Consider the following 21,138-nt stretch of genomic DNA (forward strand, 5'->3'; position numbering starts at 1 on the left):
ACAAAGTTCGCAATACTCATCGAGAACAAATCGACTGAGATCATTATTACGCGCTGACATTTAAAATGACGTCATAATTATAAAGTAATTATGTCCCAATTAAGCTAAAAAGCGCAAATAATTGGTGCGATTTGTTTTTATTTTTGACGGCTCTCCCAATTATCTGGAGTCTCCATTAACTAGAATCTATTTTTAATACATTTTTATTATTAAGAATTAGAGTAAATTGTGTCAGAATCTGACGAATCTTTTTACAAACAAGTGGGTTCTTCTTAGGAATTCTACCAACGCTGGAATTTGACAATGCACTGACAAATTGTTCGTACAGAGATTCCTCGATAGTATGACATTTGACAAGTCAGGATACAATACAAAAAAATTGCTCGTTTTCTTCCCTACTGTATATCATAAATAAATATTTGTACTTGATTAAATTAAATACATAAATAAGTTTTCTAAAACATATGTATCGTCACTACATAATCTAGAATAAAACTTACAAATGAATGAACTAAACGTCAAATGCGACTTAAATTGACATACATCTGAAAACGGATTAATTTCTGAACGCCCGTTATACTTAATTTTTAGACGCGATGTAAAATTTTGTCGCCCTGTTGTTTCTTACATAGAAAGCAGGTGATTATGTTTTCAAAATTTAATAATCTCACTGAGAGATAGACACGATACACAAATTAAGTAAACACAGTTTCAAAAAATACAAAATTTGGAATTTTGTATTTTCTTTTATGGCGTTAATACAAAGTGGAATTATTTAATCAATATAATAAACCAAAATCAAATCAAATAATAGATATTTACGATACAAGTGTAATAAGAACACTATTAACAAACGCGTGCGAAATTTGCACAACGAGGCGAAGCCGAGTTATGTAATCGTACAAGTTTGGTAATGATGCGTTATCATACGTGTATTGTACAATATTTTATCTACGACCGCCCAGAATTTAAAAAAATATTTTTTTTTGCCAAAGTGAGAATCGACCACTATAATACAATAGTACTACAAATAATAACTCAGAATTTAATATAGTAGGTAAAAATTCACAACAACTCTCTTCATCGGTAGTTTATTCAACAAATTGCAAAAATTGTGTAATTAATATATTTATAAAAAATAGTTATGTCAACTGTTTTGTAGATGTTTGTTAAATTTAAATTTTGATTAATTGGTTGTTATTCTAAAAAAGCGTGCGGTAATGAAGTTCTTATCTCACGCAAAATGGATGGGATAAGAGTCATTTATCCTACAGCCGTAGATACAGATTATTTTAAATGTTGAAAACATATCTTTCAATCCAATCCAACTCCAATTCAGCGAATCCTTTCAAAGAATTTTTTATTTCTTGACCAGATTCCAGTTATTAAGTACCTGCTTAGTTATTTGTTTTTACTAAATTTAAACCTTCAAAACTTTTCATTTTGGAAAAAACATGTTTTTGTTTTTTTAAACGTTGTACACTCGAGAGTGACCAAAAAAACAAACTTTCATCGAAACCTCTTTAACGTATTTATCGAGATCTTGTCTGTAATCTAATCAGAAAGTACTCGCAGGAAACGCTATTTATCTTATTTTGATCGACTTTATTTTTTGGACTCATCCTTTTTCTATTCTTTAATCTGTATCTATGACCTAGTGAAATACTCCAGATTTACCCAAGTAAATCGACTGCAAACGATTTAATCATGATGTTATCAATGCATCAAAGATTTGACATTTAGAAGAATTAATGTAAAAACAGAGACAAAGATGTTTGATTTTTGTTCAATAAAGTATCCACGTTTAAAGGACAGTTACAGTTGTTATTCTATAATGGTGTTATTCTATTGTAAATAACTTTCGCCATCAAAGAACAAACACTTACTTATTATCAAACAAAATACATTATCTGAGAGTTTTTATTACAATTCTTAGAACTTATCTAAGCCTTCTTTAATTTAAATATAAATCTAATCCTTCAATCTCGTTGTAGTTAATAATCCAGTTATTTTTATCAACATTGTCATTATTATTAGTCTGGAAATGAAATTTATGAAAAAATATAAGTCAAAACGTCCTCTAGTAACGATAAAAGTCAGAAAATTTTTCAAAATGGTCACAGATTGTATCACCTATTGTATTCCACACTATCAAAAAGATTTTCGATCCTCCGCAGAGATTATTCTTGGTATTTTTATATTTTTGAGGTGTCTAAGTGATTGTGTAAACCTTTGAACATCCGCTAGATTTATCAAGTTATTGCAATAATTTCAAAGAAGATAATCTTGATCTGAATTTTTATGCAATTCGTGATCCATTTAAATCAGCGCACTCTGCCAAAATTGTCAGATGCGATCTGCTCCATCCTGTGCATCGGAATCCGAAAATACTGCTCAACTCCGGGATTTTGCAAGTTTTTTTTTTTTGGAAAAATAGTTTTGTGAATTGGTGTTACTCCCACTCGTGAGTAGATATTTTCATTTCTATTTTTTCTTCTATGAAAAAGAACTACTGTTCAGTGAAGTACGAATAGTCCCGGAAGTAAATGTTTAAAAGATTTTTATTTTGTTTTGGTTTTGGTCTTCGTCGGGTGGAATTCATTATACAGGGTGTTATTGATATTTTAACCACGAGCTACTGGCTTCATGTAGAACTCGGAAAAAATGTCTAAAAAATTCTATGTCCAAAAATAAAATGACATTTAATTTTTGAGCTACAATTTTTTTTAATTGCTTTTAGTTTTCTACGTTGTCAAACAACCTCGTAGGTAAAATTTCGGCACATTTTAAAAATACACCCTGTAAATCATATTTTATAAAACGTACACCAATGCAGTTTCCTTGCTTTAAAGCATATTTCCTATAGGTTACTTCGCATTGGCGTACATTTTATAAAACATGATATACAGGGTGTATTTTTTAAATGTGCCGAAATTTTACCTACGAGGTTGTTTGACAACGTAGTTGTTCCTTTTGACGAGTTCTATTACCAGTTAAAATTAATGCCCCTATTTCTGTTACACCCTGTAGCTGCAGAACAACAATAGTCGATTATCATTAAGAGTAGAAGTGAGTCTTTTTTGTGTTAAACCCAGAGATTGAAGACCGAAATGAAGTTGAGGTCGGCAACTGGGCGAAGCATAAAAAGACTCACTTCTACTCTGAATGCTCTACACTATTTCAAGCACATGGGCGACTCGTGTTGCACCGTGGTGGCGCCGGTTAAATATTGGGTAATAATTTGGTTCTTTCGCTTTTTTAGAGGTTTTTTTTAATAGGGATAATTTAATTAATTTAAAATGCTTCAAATGCCGTTAAATTTGACTCGATCGAGCCGCCTGTGGACATTTCAACTCCTAGGATTTGAAATGTTTCAAGGTCGGTTTCAAAAAGCAACCATTTCTATAGAGATACACAAAGGGGCGATTTTTCGACCGCTGTTGTAAATATAAATACAAAGATATAAGAACGAAACCGGAAAAATATTTGAATTATTATAAAAACCACAATTTGCATTTATTACATAAACTTGTAGTTTATCCACCGCAATCAAATGATTAACGAGATTTTTCAAATGTCAATATTTCTATCCCAATCGGTAATAACTTAGCAAATAAAAATTCTTTCCAGATTTCAAGGAGATAGTTGTAATAAAGTGAAAAAAGTGGCGAAGTTTGAGGGCAAAATATTTTCAGCGGTGAACAATTTTTTTTCGTCTTCACCTCTGGTGAACCAAATCAAGGACCTGATGGTGAGTACGAAAAACCGAAACGTTTCCTCACCATCCTCCCGTGCAATCAAATATTTATTTTTATCAGCGAACGATGCCCGATAAGCGATGGTCTCATTATGCAAACTATGACTAGAACAATGTATTTTCCTAATTGAGTAAAAATGCGATATTTGCCCACGTCACACCACTCTCCATTAAGATAACTCCTATCGGCGGCGTTTCTCTAGTTTTGCTTTAGAAACCGTGCACGACCCACCATGATATCCGCATGAGTAACAGTGGTGTGGTACAGGCGGAATCCCATCAGAAAAGACTGCACCCGGTCACGTAACAGCAGTGTGTAATGGGACCATCCTTGTGGTAATCCCCGCATCCTATTTAAACCCGCAGCTCCCGTCCTCCTCCAGTCTCGTCCCGACCATGAAAGTGTGCTTCTTCCTCGACTCCCTCTGCCTCCGGCGGCGCAACACCTACGACCTGACCGACCCCGCCCCCGGCTTGCAGACCCGCCAGTCCGCCCAGGCCGACCCCGACACCGACGCCACCATCGCGAACGGCGAGAATGAAGAGCGCGAGGCCAAGATACAGGAGGTGAAGCCGACGACCAGGATCGGTACGCGGCACTCGGAGGTCTCCAAGAGCCAGATGAAAGAGTTCAGGGAGGCGTTCCGGCTCTTCGACAAGGACGGCGACGGCAGCATCACCAAGGAGGAGCTGGGCAGAGTGATGCGATCGCTGGGACAGTTCGCGCGCACCGAGGAGCTCCAACAGATGCTCCAGGAGGTGGACGTGGACGGCGACGGCAACGTCAGCTTCGAGGAGTTCGTAGATATCGCTTGGTCGGCGGGGGCGGGCTCTGACCCCGACCACGTGCTCTCCAGAGAAGAGGAGGAGAAGGAGCTGAGGGATGCGTTCAGGGTGTTCGACAAGCACAACAGGGGGTACATCACGGCGTCGGACTTGAGGGCCGTGTTGCAGTGTCTGGGGGAGGACCTCTCCGAAGAAGAGAGTAAGTGCGCGACTGTTTGCCTACCTGACCGCTCTAATCTTCTTCTCTTTCCAGTCGAAGATATGATCAAAGAAGTGGATGTCGACGGTGACGGACGCATCGACTTCTACGGTGAGTTTCTCACCAATTCTTTTACGTTTTGGTAAGATTTTCATTTTTCAGAATTTGTTAATGCCCTCGGCGAACCCGGCACCGAAGACAGCTACGACGACGAAGACGACGAGATCATGGGCTACTAATTCGCGGTTAATTATAATCATATCGAATTTTTACATCTGAATGTGATGTTTTTTCATTCTCGATGTTGCAATAATGCTAGAGTGTTTATCGTATGCAAGACATATTTTTAAGGGGGTCCATAGATGTCGCAACTTATTGACGGGTATGGTAGTTATTAGTTGAACGTTCTATAAAACTAAGAGAAAACATTTTAAGCTTTACACTTGGGTGATATCATTAATATTTGTATAAGTTTAAATTATTTATTGTATTTGTCACGTTGACGCTTGTGTTATCTTCATGAGATTAAATAAATTTATCGAAGAATATTTTGTCTCTTTAGCACATTACTAACTAGTAACTAGAACTAGAAATAAGAAGAAATATATTTTTGTGTAACCGTACGCAAAATCTGCACTTCGGGTACCTAAAACAGGCTGCGAAATCCAATTTCACGGCCGTTGCTTTTAACGACGCCCGTTAAAGTAAACGTCATTTTAAGATTTGATACAAATCAAAGTTTCCACGTGAGACTGGCGTTTAGATTTTTCGGGTATGAAAACTGAAACATCACTACAATTCTCTTCCGATATTTTTACGATTATTTACAAAATGAATTGTTTTATTTATGTCATTTCTATAGCGACATGTAAGCCGAATTTATATGTATTTATTGACAGTGAAGTACATTTTATTTGTTCCTTTTATCATATGTGATTACAAATTTTCGGTTGTACAATAGTATATTATTAAGACGAGTTAGTTGGGGCACGACGAATGCAGTGAGGAGTGGTCCAACAGAACGAGCGTCACAGTGCGTCTTAAAACGTGTGTAATATAGGTACTACTTTTTCTACTTTGGTCGCATTAATTTGATAAAAACTCGAAAATTTAATTACGAAATAATCTAGGGACTTTTGTGTGGCATGATTTATGGGGAATTTCTGTGAAACTTATGGTTTTAATTGTTAACAGGAGCTCGCAAGAGATGCCGGACGCCGGCCAGCGTGCTATTACAGAAATACCAACGTAATACCTATTAAAAAAAAAATCAAAAACAGTTTCACAAAAAGTTCCTTTGTGACACCACTTTTAGTTTCACAAAGACTCACTTATGATACCAAAATAGAAAAAAAAATGTTGTGTACACCTTGACCGCGAAATCCTTTAACATTCTCGAGATTGTCCTGCCTGGGCCGCAAGCGGACTCGGTGACAATTTTTTTTACAGGATATATAAATGTATGTATTCATTAAAAAAATTATATGCATTTAAAATAAATAAATAAATTGAACTGTAGATTTCTGATATACAACATCCAGCTGTAATTTTTTTAGAAACGCTTCCTAGATGGCAGAGTTCGCTAGTTAAGTTACAGATTACGCTGAATCAAATTTAAGTGTTTGGTGATATTTTCAAAAGATGTCACCGTATCTGGATAGATAACATAGATAATATAATAATATACTATCGTATATAGAATGCAAACTTTAGGGAGTTTGTTTGAAATAAAACAAGAGCGCCCTCTGCATTTTTTTTTATTAAAAAAAAAAGAAATAAAAATGGATTTTATTATTTTATTTTACTAAAAGGTATTTACTACGCATTTCCAGTGGAAATGCCTCATAAATACCTTCAATTACCAATAGGGAGATACTTTTTCTAAGTAAGAACAACATCAATTAATATTTAAACTGATTTATTTTTACAACGAGAAAAATACATTTAAAAAAATACAAAAGTACAAACCACTAACTTTGACTGTTATTTACCTTCAAAAGCAGGTTGTTCGGGATAGGCACTATGACTTGGTCTTCCATCATTGGTAAAATCTTCTGGAGCAAAATTAATTCCACAAATTCGATAACTTTTTAAAAATTTCTTGTCTTTTAGCGTTTAGTTTTCTATGTATGTATTTTGGCAAAAGAATTTCTATCTAATTCGATCTCTCAAAGGGTTCGGAAAGCGGTGCCGAGAGAAGTTTTTATTAAATCATTTAAAAACTGGACAATTATATTTTGACATTTTTTTATTGTCACAATTTAAAGAAAAAATCACGGCCTCCTAGAGACACGTTTTGAAATATATTATGAGTATGATTTTCCAAAATCTACAACGGACTTTGCGTTCTATATGTTCTACGTTATCAATAGCAATTTTAATTATCAAAAACCGACATTTTTCGAATGCGACTGACCGGAAAAAGAGACGAGTGTCTATATTTGGGAGGCCGTGAAAAAATGATACGTATTTATAGAAACCTGTGCTAGAAACATTACAAGCGACATCTTTATATTTGGGGCTAAGCTCTTAAAACTAAAAAATTTCGCATACATTGACATTGGATTCTATATACGATAGTATATTATTATATTATCTATGATAGATAAGAACAACACAACAAACATCAGCGTAAAAAAATTAATTATTTACATTGATATCTCCATGGTTAAAAACCATAAAACTTGATTCAATTAAAATTGTTTTTGAAATAGTGCTTTGCTATTTATCATGTGGAACAGTTTCGTAAGAAATAAAACTCCAAAATTAAGAAAGATTCAAATTTATTAGAGTAACTTTTTCCAAATGATATGAAAATTAATTGAAAATGAAATAATTTGGAAAATTTAACCTAAACCGGCCAAGTTCATAAGTTATTTATTTTTTCGAAAAGTTTTAACGGTCGTTAACGTTAACGGGGTGTAAAGACTCGGTTGGTTGACGCCGGGCGTGAAAAAACGCTTTTTGCTATCGCTAAATACATACTTATTAAAATTTACTATAATCATTTTCAGCATCTTCAAGATGTGAATAGTTACAAAAAGAAACAATAGTAAAATTTTGTTTCTTCTATTTCTATAGCAGATGTTAAAGTGTGTTTTATCTATTCAAATGAAAAGGTCATACTAAAGAGATTTTAAAACCTGACACGATTAGTAATGATTTAAAAAGAAATGTTTTAGAATATTATACTCGACAATAAAATTTTATTATCTTCTCGAAGATAAAATACAATTTTATCGTCTTGTATAATAAATAACTATTTATTTATAAAGAGTTTGTTATGCATATTTGGTCGGGCTAGATGACGTAAGAGTGGCAACATAACAAAGTAATTCTATTCTTCTAGTTTTTCTCATAATTTTCTTAATTCTACGACGAACCAGTTTGTTTCTAATTAGCAATGATGGTAATTTGACAAATAAAAGTAAAAACTCTTATCTGAATAATAATCTCTTTGAGCAGGTAGCAAAAGAATCTTAATAAAATTTTAATTAGTAAAATTTCATCACAATAATATAGTTGGCTTCTAACGATGATGTCTTTCTCATTCAATTTTCAGAAAGTTTACACAAGATTTAGATTTTTAAATCAGTCTCTCACATCTGAACTATCACAGTTACTTAACTTTTTTGTGTGAAATATTGAACTATATAAAAAAAACTCTAATCGACAAGAAGACGATACAAGAACGTAATGTTCAAAATTTTAACAATGTTTATAATTTGTATAAACAATTCTTTGAATATGTATTTCTCCAGTGCAAATGTACAGGATTATTATGAATGTTCCTTGTATCGTAGTTACCTGCGAAATTTGTCGCTTCAATGCATAGAGTAACTGTACAATGCTAAACGTAAATTAATGTGATTACTTGGTTGCCTAAAAAGCAGGGTTTTGTTTACCATTGATTAAAATTTTATTGATAAATTATAAAAACAAAAACATATCATAGACAGGTGTATTTTTTAAAGAAAAAATGTTTACTGTCAATTTCCAGACATCTGACTCTCCATTATTTGTTTTTATCCATCGTCTGACTAATATCGTGTCATTTCTTTCTGCGGTCTTTAAACTGTCACTTGAAAATATCCAAATCTTGGAAAACGTTTATGGATTTGTTCAGATTCTAAAAAATATTCCTTTACTTACACTTCTAACTTGAACAAATCTTTTGGTTACATCTCTAACATGGACTACCATAGTCGTTTCTTGATTGGAATATTTGGTAGTGATATTCATTTTTGCAGGGCAACACTGAATAACTCCAATATTTGAACAATAAGAAATGAAAAACTATTTTCATTTGCTGGTAAAGTAAGAAACTGTTCACGTTTAAGTGCAAATCAAATTTTTATCGCATCTCGAAAAAAACTCTTAAGCTTCCTGCACTAACTAAAATTAATACTTTCGAAAGTTATACACAATAAAAACCCCAAAGTGACAAGTGTGAATTGTCAAATGTGAAATTGACAATTCCTGAAGAGGCGTCAAATCTATACGTACCTACAACATAAATCACAATCAACTAGGATGTAAAAACATTTATTATGACCCTGCATGATAGAGTTCAATGAACCGATTTCTACCATTCATTTAAATATTTCACTTATTTGCTTTATACAATTACATTCAACGCAAGCTTTCGTCGTTTGTCTTCTTCATGCAAAATTTTGCTACCTGAGAGCAATGGAAATTGCGTATAACCTTGTATGGCTGGTATGTGAGTGACGGCGTGAAGTTGTGTCTTGGTCATTTGTTGATTTTTTGGTGGTTTTTGGCGGCGAATTTGTGTTCCTTTTTTATATAATTGTTGCTATCTGGGTAACTATAACATTCTGACAAATATCTTCAGTATTATATTGATGGAATATAACAATTAATTCTTTTTGGTTTTTTAATTTCTTTTGGAAGAACTAACAGGTCTCTTGTGTGGGTGCTTGCCTACCCATCACATCTAGAGTGACTGCGATTGAGTCCTCTATAATTTACCATCCGCTTTGTCATTTGTTTTTTGTCTTTAACTAAGTTTTTAATGTGATTATTATTAAATATGAGGTAATTGTATTATAAAAGAATCATTCTCTGATAGCTATTAAATTCGTAAGATTAATTCTTCTTGTCCTCGGTGTTTCAAATATTCTTACTGAACAGAATTTCATCTGTTACTTAACTAAGCAAACTTAATTTATTTTTGATGTTAACTCTCACTGGAAATTATTAATAAAAATAGGAAGAATTATGCACTTTCTAACGAAATCATGAAAAACCTAGAACTTTGTCCACCTGGGAAAAAAGTACTGACGTTTACTCTTGTGAAAACAATTTAAAAAAGTTTCAAAAGTCGAAAGAGAATCAAATACAAAGTGATCAAAAAGAAAACAAATCAAAGCAGGCGTTGCAAATTCTCAGTCATGTCGTAGCTGAATTCTATGCAAATAAGCGTTTACTGCATGGGCGTAGACAATTTGTGATCTCAAACGGTACTTTATAATAAATCATACCTCATGAATTTTACGCGTTGGAATTAAGTATAATTGCGCATTTAAAAAAAAAAAAATTTTTTTTAATTATTATCATCTGATAATGGAGAATTTTCTGTAAAATGTCAAAGAAACGTCAATGATGTGCTGTTGTTAACCTAGAAAAGTTTACAGACGTTTACTGTACTTAATTGTAAGCAACAATTATCCCAGAATAAGTGGGTTTTACCATTGAAGATAAAGCATTTATTATTAATAATTAATTAACTAATAATAGATTTTTGGAGAGGTAGGCAACCAATAATACGACTGTGCATGGAAAATATAATTATTCGTACAACTCAAAGCAAGATAAAAATTTCGACAAAACAAACGATGAGGTGGCACTCTTGATTTGTTCTCTTTTTGATCACCTTAATTAAGATTGAGACGATTCTAATGGCAAAATAAAAATATTGCTAAATTTGAATCTTCAAGGTGAAAAAGAAAAATGATGATGACATTAGAGACATTAGACCAATTTCCTTTCTACCACATAATAAATATGATAAAATTATGTAATAATAATAGAACAGTAGGTATTTGTATTTACAGATTTCACTTTATTTTCTATCTCTGATTCCCGGATATGACAAGCAACAAATTCCCTTTAAATAGATAACTCTAAGTGCATACATGGGTGTGTTTCTTCTTACCGATATAATTCGACAAGAACTGATAAGAGAAAGTTCACATTAAAAAATAAATAGAATCGAACGACACATTTCTACCTTTAGAGTCACGAAACAAAGAATAACACCAAAGAGTCTGCATTATTTTTTTACAAAACTCTTCAGTAACATATTATGCAATGGCGGTATTCTCTGTGCGAAAATCATATCCACAACGGACTTGACACATGTGGTAGATAATTTTATCGTTTCGTTTCCCGATTGAAGTGTAGTCTAGGCCACGCTGAGCACACAAAAATTATATCGCACAACCACTTCACTCGCATTGGCGTCAGGATGGGTCTCCTCGTAAGGTAAGCCTTCTCAGCTGTTAAAATACAAAAAATAACATTTTTCTTGCAGCGCTGTCGTCGCCGACAACACTCCAGAAAATCCCGCCGTACCGAGTGCCGTAAGTCCCCACCGCAACAACTCAACACCTATTATTATCAAACTATTTTCAGCCGCCTCTCCTCGAAATGCAAAATCTTCCGCCTCCCCAAAATCCGGACGCCGCTGCAGAAGAAGCATACCGCCAGCTGCCTCCAGTCGAAATGCAAAATCCGGAGGTGGCAGCAGAAGAAGAAAGACGCCGCCAGCAACAGACAATCGTCATCACTCAGCAACCCACACGAAGTACTGACAACATTATTATTGTCGGCGACCCTTACGGTGGTTCGTCGTGTTGGTTCTGCTGTTGCGTTGACCACCATCACCACCATCACCACCACGACCTGGGTCAAGATGGAGGTTGTTGCGGAGACGGGAGCGGCGATTGTTGCAACTGCGGCTGTTGCGGAGATGGAAGCGGCGATTGTTGTGATTGTGGCTGCTGCGGAGATGGAAGCGGCGATTGTTGTGGAGATTGTGACTGTGGAGATTGTGACTGCGGAGATTGCGACTGTGGAGATTGTGACTGCGGAGATTGTGACTGCGGAGATTGTGATTGTGGAGATTGTGACTGCAGCTTTTAAAATTCCTAAACGGCAAATGTATTAATTAATACGTAGGTATTGTACAATGAAGTATCTATTAAGGTAATTAACGTTCAACATTTATCAATTTTCAATGTGTCAATTTATTTACTGTCTAGGTATACAGAATGTGCGTAAATTATATTTTTTTTTCAATAAAATAATAAAACTAATAAAGCTGAGTAATCATATTCTAGGTCTATCTGACAATGACAACATTACTGATATTGTTTCGCTCTTAAAAATATATTAAATATGGTTGACGTTGATGTGAATTTTACCGAACCTTCGGTAATAATTGAACAGTAAAATTAAATGAACAAACTGAAAGTAAGGGTAAAAATGTAAAAATGATTCTTGCCCTTTCACAACTTAGCTAATGCTTGTCCTAACTTGAAAATAAATCAAATGAAATATTATGAATCGGATATGTGAAGAGTAAATTTTGAAGGAAGAATGGAAAGAGAGAAAGAAACAAAAAATGAAAGAAAGAAAAAAACATTTTCCTGGTCATAATATAAGAAGTATTTTTCGTGAAATAAAAATTATAGAAAATAACTTAGGACAGCGTAAGCTTTTTTGAGTTTAAGTAACATCATTTCCTCATTAAAAAATGAAAATGAAAAGCAAGAGACAATAATAAAATGGCAGCAAGTGAAAAAACGACAGTTATATTACTTAAGTATATTATTATGACCAGCCGTGCGCTATACTACTTAACAACACTAACTTACTGCTTACAATACTACGAGTATAATACCGTGTGATCAAAAATTTCAGTTGGCAATTCGTTAAAATTTCAATTATCAGATGTCAGTCTTAAAAGTTAGGTTAGTGATTTTGAGAACGTTGAAATCTTGATTTTCATGAAGGTGTGAATTATGTGTGACCTGTCGGTTGTAAAAGAATCATGTTCGAAATGTCTGCCTTCAGCTTCCAAACATAATGCTACTCTGTTCGCTTCATGTTTTCAAATGACCTTCGCAAAGTCGGGACATCAATTAAATTGCAGTTATCAGTAATTACTTGCATTAATTTGGGAATTGTGCCAGGCCTGTTTTTGAACACGTTGTTTTTCAGGTATGGAAAAACAAAATAATTAAGGCAAGTATTTTGGTAAGTGCCTTGAAAGTCCGGAATGACAGTTACTATTGTAATTCTGATAACATTTGTATAAAATTTTTACGTGCCTGCCAACTGAAGCGTATTAATCATGGCAATCTCGATTTTTTTAATTTTCGATCGCACGGTACTAAACAATATTAACAATTGTGGATGTTACCAACTCATTTTTTGTGATTTTGTTTCCAAAAAAATGTCTTTTTCAATCTTGAATATTTATGAATTTAATGAAGTGTTTCAAGTCTAACTATTATAATACTTATAATTAATGTTTATGACCATGACTTGAAGAGCGTCATCGGAATTCTCCCAATAAGAGAACAACACAAAGCCGTGAACGCTCACGAACCATTTCCAAACTGTTGAATTAAGCCCCACGTCTGGCAAGCTTCCAACCAGTTCAATACGAGAGCCTTGGGTGTAAACACGTCAACTGAGAGACAAACCCTGAAGCTGCTGTACCGAATAATCCTGTTTCATTGGATAAAATGGGCGTTTTCGTGAGGTAAGAGTTGAAGTTTGTCACGAAATTAAAACGGACTAAATGAGTAAACTGTTTTTAGTATCATGAGCGAAGACAATAACAGCGTCAACGGCGAGAACAATTCTGAACCAGATAGTGTTGTATCTTTAGTATTTTATCAATTTTTAAATCTTGATATTTTCGTAAAACATGTTTCCAGCTGCTTCCAAATGATTGTGATATTTTACTGAAAACTGAAAGACAAACAAGTCAAAAACAACAAGAAGATGGAGTAATTGACCAGCAACCTACCACAACGAACTGTATTTACTGGTTCAGTTGTGATCCAACACCAAATCCGTCAGGTTGGCTATGTAACTGTCATCAACACGGTGGAGACAGTGATGGCAACGAACACGGTTGTTGTGAATGGGAAGATTGTGAATACAACTGCGGAGTTTGTGATTGTGACAGTGGAAAATGTGATTGTGGAAATTGCGACTGTGGGAGTTGCGACTGTGGAAATTGTGATTGTGGTGAGGCGCTCGTTTTTTGTACAGAATGTGCCTGCAGCTGTGCTTGCTGTTTTTAAAACTTGAAATCAACTTTATGTGAGATATTTAACAAAAATTTAAATTCACCAATTTCAACATTGTGTAACGAGAAAATTTTAAAACTGCTGTTCTAAAGAGCCAATAAAAATTTCGATTGTGTAATAGTAGTTTATTTGACGAGTTTGTGTGTAAATTGGGCCTTTTTTGGCACTTGTGGGCCTTTAAAACGCTCGTTTCACTCGCGTTTTAAAATGGCCCACGCGTGCCAAAAAAGGCCCAATTTACACACGAACGAGTTGAATACAACGTTTTTTTGTTCGACGAGTCCCTTAAAGGCTCCAAATCGCTTAAAACCTTTAAAATTACCTTGACGTTTCGTTTTGACAAGTTGTGACATTTATTAAAATCCGTTCACATAGGAGAAAATTCTCAAATTCTGACAGTGTCGAACAAAAAAAGTTGTTGTTGTGTGGCTCTTTCTTTATTGTCGACACTCTGACAGTGCATAAGAAAATTGTTCAATTTGTGATAACTTGCCTTTTTTCACATGTGTCCCTTGTACATATTTGTACTGTTTGCTTCAAACATTTACTCGATATTTTTACATTTGTACTTAATTTAATATATAAATAAAAAATCTTTATATTAATAACATAATTACATAACATTTTTGTTTTATAATACAAAAATTTCCGATAATATTACGGAATCTAGAAAAGTGCCCCGAATGCTTGCAGCGTTTCCACGTTGAATGGCAAGGGAAATCCTCTCGAAAAGGAATTTCCTTGATTTTGAATCGCCTGATTCCGCGATAAGTCAGTTTCTTAGACTTAGACCGCAAATATGAGGTGTACAATCTTAAACCAATACAAACTTGGAAGGAAGTGTTATCTAAAAGAGTACCAATATTAGGAAAAGGTATTACATGTAACCAAGATCCTGATTCTCTGCATTGCAAAGCCTTAAAACGAGCCAAGTCTCTAGGTGAATTAAAGATTAAGACATTGGGGCAATTATTCGTTTGATATTAATATTATCCCAATTCGTTGAATTTAGTAATAAAGAAACAAGCTTTTTAACCCCATTAATTGAAGATAGGAAAGCAGGGAGGCAAATATCGGAAATGCGACGAATTCCCAGACCACCAAATCTAATCGGTAAAGTGGACTGACGCCATTGTAAATCAGTTAAACGTAAATTAAGTATTCTCTCTAAACAAGACTTTAAAGAAGAATCAATAGAATTAACATAATTAGAAAATTTCCTAAATGGAGTTGTTCTTAATAAAAAATTAAATTTTGGTATGAAAAGACAATTTTTGATTAAAGTATAAGCCACGTGTCTGTTAAGGAGTTCAGCTTTGTTTAAAAGATTTTCAACTATAATTATAGTTTTTTCGACAGTGTTTTTGTAACCTTGGTCAAAGATTGGAGAGCCTAAAAGTGATAAACCTTCTCGGTCACCGATTTTAATGCCTGGTGCTAAATTTTGAAATTCCTTTATGACTTTTAAATCTGTGTCTCCAGAACAGCAAAAGATCTCGCATTTGTTAAAGTTTAATAACAAATTGTTTTGTTTTTTTTTTTTGTATAAAATCTGGTACCTATGCCGGACAAGATTTCGAGTGAAATGAAAAGAAGTAATTTTTAACTCAGTATAGAATTTGGGCTGTTTTTCTTTACCTCTGTTACTAGTACATATCAAGATAGTATTGAGAAATAACTGGCAAAGCCATGTTTACCGCATTTTTTTTTTTAATATGTAGGTACATGATTTTGGTATCCCTCCGCCACCCGGCGGCACGGCAATTTTGCCGGAGTACATACACTATTACGGATATTACTATCAAGTAATAGTGCAGTGCTTATCAACATAAAAATTATTATTATGATCTCTTATTTTTATCGTCTATTGTCTATCATTGTATATTATAATTACTATTACTACTCATTTATTTATTTTTATTTATTTCTATTATTTTTATTGTTATTATTCACCAGTTGCTGTGATAGGAAACCGAACATGATTCAATTAAGTATTTATTTTTATTTATTTATTTAAATTAAAAATTAATACAGTTACATTTTGTTTTAACTTCCTTGTAAATAGAAAAAGAACAGTAGCTCTGGGTGACATCTGTCAGAGGGTGGTACGACCAAAGTTCTAGACACGTGTTTTGCCTTCCTTAGAAGATTTACCACATTGAACGTATTTTTTTTCGCCTTGAGAACAAAATCTATCTTATCTAGTGTAGAATCATTTAGACTTAAACCTTAAGGGGAACAGATAAAGTTAGGAACCCGCCAAATCGATCAAACGAACAAGTGGGTGACACTCAAACGAAACAAAAATATCTCGAAAATAATTCGTCATTGTGACTGTGATGGAGATTGTGATTGTGGAGATTGTGACGGTGATGGCTACGACGGTGGCGACAATGGGGTGGCGATTGTGGTGATGACGGTGGGGTTGGCGATTGTGACTGTGAAATTGAAACTGGAAATTGGGGTAACTAAATCTAAGCAAAGTTAATTTATTTTTGATGTTAACTATCACTGTAAATTAACTAAAATAGGAAGAATATGCACTCACTAACGAAATCATGAAAAACTTTGCAATTGGAAAAAAAGTACTGACGTGTACGTTTGTAAAAACAATTAAAAAAAAATTTTAAAGCCAAAAAAGAATCAAATAGAACAGAGTGAGACGATTCTAACGACAAAAGAAAAATATTATTGAATTTGAATCTGCAATATCAACATCAATCATCGACAATATCGTTCAGGTGGCCTTCATTTTTCCACTTTCCCCTACCAATTTCCTTTCTACCATGATAAAATTATGTAATAATAATAAAACAATATTTGTATTTATAGATTTCATTTGATTTTCTATCTCTGATTCCCCGATATAACAAGCAACAAATTCCCTTTAAATAGATAACTTTAAATGCACACCTACTTGGGTGTGTTTCTTCTTACAGATATAATTCGATAAAAATAATTGATAAGAAAGGGTTCACGTTAAAAAATAAATAGAATCGAACGACACATTTCTAGCTTTAGATTCACGAAACAAAAAACAACATTTTTCTTGCAGCGCTGTCGTCGCCGACAACACTCCAGAAAATCCCGCCTCATCCAGTGCCGTAAATCTTCACCGCAACAACTCAACACCTATTGTTATCAAATTATTTTCAGCCGCCTCTCCTTGAAATGCAAAACCTTCCGACTCCCCAAAATCCAGAGGCCGCCACAGAAGTATAAGCATGCCGCCAGCTGCTTCCAGTCGAAATGCAAAATCCGGAGGTGGCAGTAGAAGAAGAAAGACGCCGCCAGCAACAGACAGTTGTCATCACTCAGCAACCCACACGAAGTACTGACAACATTATTACTGTCGGCGACCTTTACGGTGATTCGTGTTGGTTCTGCTGTCACGTTGACCAACATCATCACCACTACCACGACGTGGGGCAAGATGGAGATTGCTGCAGAGGTGGGAGCTGCGATTGTTGCAGCTGCGACTGTTTCGGCGATTGTTGTGATTGTGGCTGCTGCGACGGAGATTGTGACTGCGGTTGCGGAAATGGTGACTGTGATTGTGGAGATTGTGACTGCCATTGTGGAGATTGTGACTGTGGGAGTTGTGATTGTGGAAATTGTGATTGTGGTGAGGCGCTCGTTTTTTGTGCAGAATGTATCTGCAGCTGCGTTTGCAGTTTTTGTACTGAAAATTAACTTTATGTGACATATTTGACAGAAATTTAAATTCACTAATTTCAACATTATGTAACGAGACAATTTTAAAACTGTTCTAAAAAGTCAATAAAAAATTCCGATTGTGTAAAGTTATTCTTTGGCTCTTTCTGTATTGTCGACACTGATAGTGCAGAAGAAAACTGTACGATTTGTGATAACTTGCCTTTCTTTAAATGTGGTCCTTGTACATATTTGTACTGATTGCTTCAAACATTTTGAATTAAAGACAACAAGACGAACAAGCAAACACAAGGTGGACAACAAGAGGCAAGTGAATTATTAAATAAAAAAGGGGCCACGGCATCCAGGCCGGATTTGCTTATCATTACGGACACTTCTACCAAGTAATGAATATTTTGCTACACACCCACTTTTTACGTGAGATGCATGTGGGAGTTAGTACATACGACATAATGCATTACAAATAAAACTAAAATCAAGCAATGAAGTTATAAATTATTGAGGTAATGATGGAGGGAGGATTCCCCCAGGTGGTCGCATCCAAAAAATGACCCCGACCGACATTGCTTAACATCACTGATCGAAAAATGTTTAGTCACCGTATTATTACATTGTTATTATTAAAATAAATATTAAAGGGATGGCGAAGTTGAACGGCCTTCTTTTGATCAGAAAAAAAAAAGAAAAAGTAAAAACAGCCTTCCCCTAATCATCATCTAACCATCACTATCTTGATATGACCCATATAGTCACAACTGCGACTGTTGCGGTGACTTGAGCGGTAATTATTGTGACCGCTGCGACGAAGGCTGTGACTACGAGTATGAATATTGTGATCACGATTGTGGTGATTGTGACTGCGGGGTGACTCGATCTACCTAACATCGATTAATAAAATCTCGTAAGCAGCTCCGACTCGTTTCACATTTCGAATTTTCTAAAAGAAAATTAAATAAAAAAATCAATAACGATTATTGCCGACGACCTCAACCTCGAGAACGTCACCAGACTTGCCGGATAAACCCAATCCCCACTACAACCTCTTGAATCTTTGTGCGCGATCCACGAACTTGTTGTGAGTCGAGGGCAGACCTGCAGACTTGGAAAGTGTCCAAAGCAGTTTACTGTTTAGTATTATTGCTGGCGCGCCTGCAACCAGAATGGGTCTCCTCGTGAGGTAAATTGTCTCAGACTGTTCATTTTTCTAATAGAAAAATTAACAACAATTCTTGCAGCACTTCTGTTTCGGGAAACGCTCCAAACAGCTCCATTCAAGCGAGTGTTGTAAGTCTGTTTACCAACTCTTGCCATTATGTACTAAACTAATATTTCCAGCCGTTTGATACCGAACTGGATGACGATCTTCTTAGTACCCGAAACCCAGAACCGGAAGAAGAAAGAATTCACCGCCGACAAGAGACAGTCATCGGTGAACAACCAACTATAACTAGTGTAATGACGCTTTATTTATGTTGATGGTTCAGTCGGTAACAGTTGCTATTTTCAGCCGTTCCTGATCGAACTGGAAAATCTAGAAAGCGAAGAAGAAAAAAGACGTCGACGGAAACAGGCAATTGTCATTACTCAACAACCTACGCGAACAGACGATCCAAGTGGTTATGTTGGTTATCAATCTCATCATGATGAGACAAATGCCAGTTCCTGCTGGGACTGTTGCGACTGTGATGGAGATTGTGATTGTGGAGATTGTGACGGTGGTGACAATGGCGGTGATTGTGGCGATAATGACGGTGGGGATGGCGATTGTGGCGATGCCGGTGGGGGCGGCGATTGTGGCGGTGACGGTGGGGGCGGCGATTGTGATTGATAAAATTGAAACTGTGGAGATCGGGGTGATTCCGTCCGCAACTTTTAATGTTATGGAACAACAATACGTTTTTTATAATAAAGCAAGTATTTTATCTATTTTTAAATCTTGTAATTTATGTAAAAAATGTTTCCAGATGCTTCCAAATGATATCAAACATAACAAGAATCGATCCAGTACCTAATTGACCAGCAACCTACCACAACAAACTATATCTACTGATTCAGTTTACGGTTGTTGTGAGTGGGAAATTTGGAATAGGTACAACTGCGGAGTTTGTGATTGTGCCCGTGGAATTTGTGATTGCGGAAATTGCGGCTGTGGGAATTGTGACTGCGGACAATGTGACTGTGGAGACTGTGATTACGGATATTGTGATTCTAACTGTGATGTTCTCACTATTTGTACCGAGTGAGCAAGGTAGATGGTAGAAATTTACGTCCACTAACTTTTACAATACGAAATGAAACGAAATAGGACTTTTAAAGGACCCAAAAAAAAATTTGATTGTGTAAGATAAGTCGTAGGGCTAACGTTCCTTTTTGAGTTAGACCTCTGAGTCTCGAAAGCACGCAAGTAGTTGTGATTTCAAGCTCGTTCTGCTCATACTGCAAAAGAAAAGAAAAATGTTCGGCTTGTGAAACACTTAGCCCAGATTTTTATATTTGTAATTTGATGTATAAAATAAAAAGTCCAACATTAAAACCTGTTTTTTGGATAAAATTTGATATCTAAATAAAATCGAGTTGAGTGAAAAGAACTCCATTTTTCACTCTCTTCAAAGTTTGAACTGTTTCACAAGTGCTATTATTATACAGTGTGGAAACTACTTATGGAATAAATTCAGTAATTTCAAAAGGAATGATATTTTTGTAAAACGCTAAAACAGGTAACTTTTATTTTAAAGTGTGCTGGTTTTAAATTACTGCACCTATTTGTGACGTTATCTCCTTCATTGCATTAAAAAAAATGAGTGTGATGTCATAGCTCAAAAATTGATGACGTCATGAACAAGCAACTTAAAATAAACATTATGTGAAATAAAAATTGACCTGTTTCAGCGTTTTCGGCAAATGTCATTAGTTTTAAAATTACTGAATTTATTCCAGAATTAGTTGCCACGCAGTATATCATTGTACATTATTATTATTATTATTTATAAGTTGCTATGGTAGGCAACCAAATATTCAATAATTCCTCACCGATAAGAATTATTTAATTATTACCGTTTTAATCAAAAATTAATAGTATATTATGATACGAGCATTTTGTAGCACGCACGGGTTTAGGGCACGACGAAAAGCCTTATAAGCGAGATATCATTTTTTTTCTATTCTGCGCCTTTTTATACCCTTTTTATATGAAAAATCACAGTTTTAAAATTTAGGAAATTTTATGGTGGTTGGTAACACAAATGTTACAGCGGAACATTTGAAAGTTCAATTTGAAGTTATTGTTATGTCGTTTCTTTAGCGTGATTTGGCGTTTGGCACTTGATGTTTGACATTGAAAATTACCAAGCTTGTACTGGTCTATTACAGCA

At 34.8% G+C, this 21,138-nt stretch overlaps 2 protein-coding genes and 1 long non-coding RNA gene across 13 annotated transcripts in view; 2 read left to right on the forward strand and 1 right to left on the reverse strand.

Moving 5' to 3' along the window:
* Positions 1-5,290, forward strand: part of LOC138127785 (calmodulin) — a 28,579-nt gene extending 23,289 nt beyond the window's left edge. The window contains exons 1-5 of one of the 4 annotated variants that reach the window (XM_069043847.1): positions 2,395-2,410; positions 3,631-3,751; positions 4,238-4,742; positions 4,797-4,853; positions 4,905-5,290. In XM_069043847.1, coding sequence (XP_068899948.1) covers positions 3,749-3,751; positions 4,238-4,742; positions 4,797-4,853; positions 4,905-4,981 — 642 coding nt within the window. In that variant the 5' untranslated portion in view covers positions 2,395-2,410; positions 3,631-3,748 and the 3' untranslated portion in view covers positions 4,982-5,290. Of the gene's footprint in view, positions 1-2,394; positions 2,411-2,448; positions 2,465-3,630; positions 3,752-3,827; positions 4,743-4,796; positions 4,854-4,904 lie in introns of those variants that run through there. The other 3 variants (XM_069043846.1, XM_069043845.1, XM_069043843.1) reach the window with 3 other exon arrangements.
* fabp (fatty acid binding protein) overlaps positions 1-21,138 on the reverse strand; it is a 51,569-nt gene that overhangs the window by 18,971 nt on the left and 11,460 nt on the right. The window lies entirely within an intron of this gene.
* On the forward strand, positions 9,552-21,090 carry LOC138127788 (uncharacterized). Of its 8 annotated transcripts, XR_011158409.1 has the most exons (11): positions 9,612-11,249; positions 11,299-11,347; positions 11,400-13,536; positions 13,595-13,655; positions 13,715-16,556; positions 17,148-17,196; positions 17,249-18,944; positions 19,003-19,051; positions 19,103-19,219; positions 19,275-19,677; positions 19,732-21,090. It is a non-coding gene; the product is annotated as an uncharacterized lncRNA (long non-coding RNA). The 8 variants fall into 8 exon arrangements; XR_011158411.1 differs by adding an exon at positions 9,552-9,566 and having other exon boundaries at positions 10,804-11,249; positions 13,715-18,944; XR_011158412.1 differs by adding an exon at positions 9,552-9,566 and having other exon boundaries at positions 10,820-11,249; positions 13,715-18,944.

The sequence above is a fragment of the Tenebrio molitor genome, chromosome 4 (genome assembly GCF_963966145.1).
Source record: "Tenebrio molitor chromosome 4, icTenMoli1.1, whole genome shotgun sequence".
NCBI classification, from domain to species: Eukaryota; Metazoa; Arthropoda; class Insecta; order Coleoptera; family Tenebrionidae; genus Tenebrio; species Tenebrio molitor.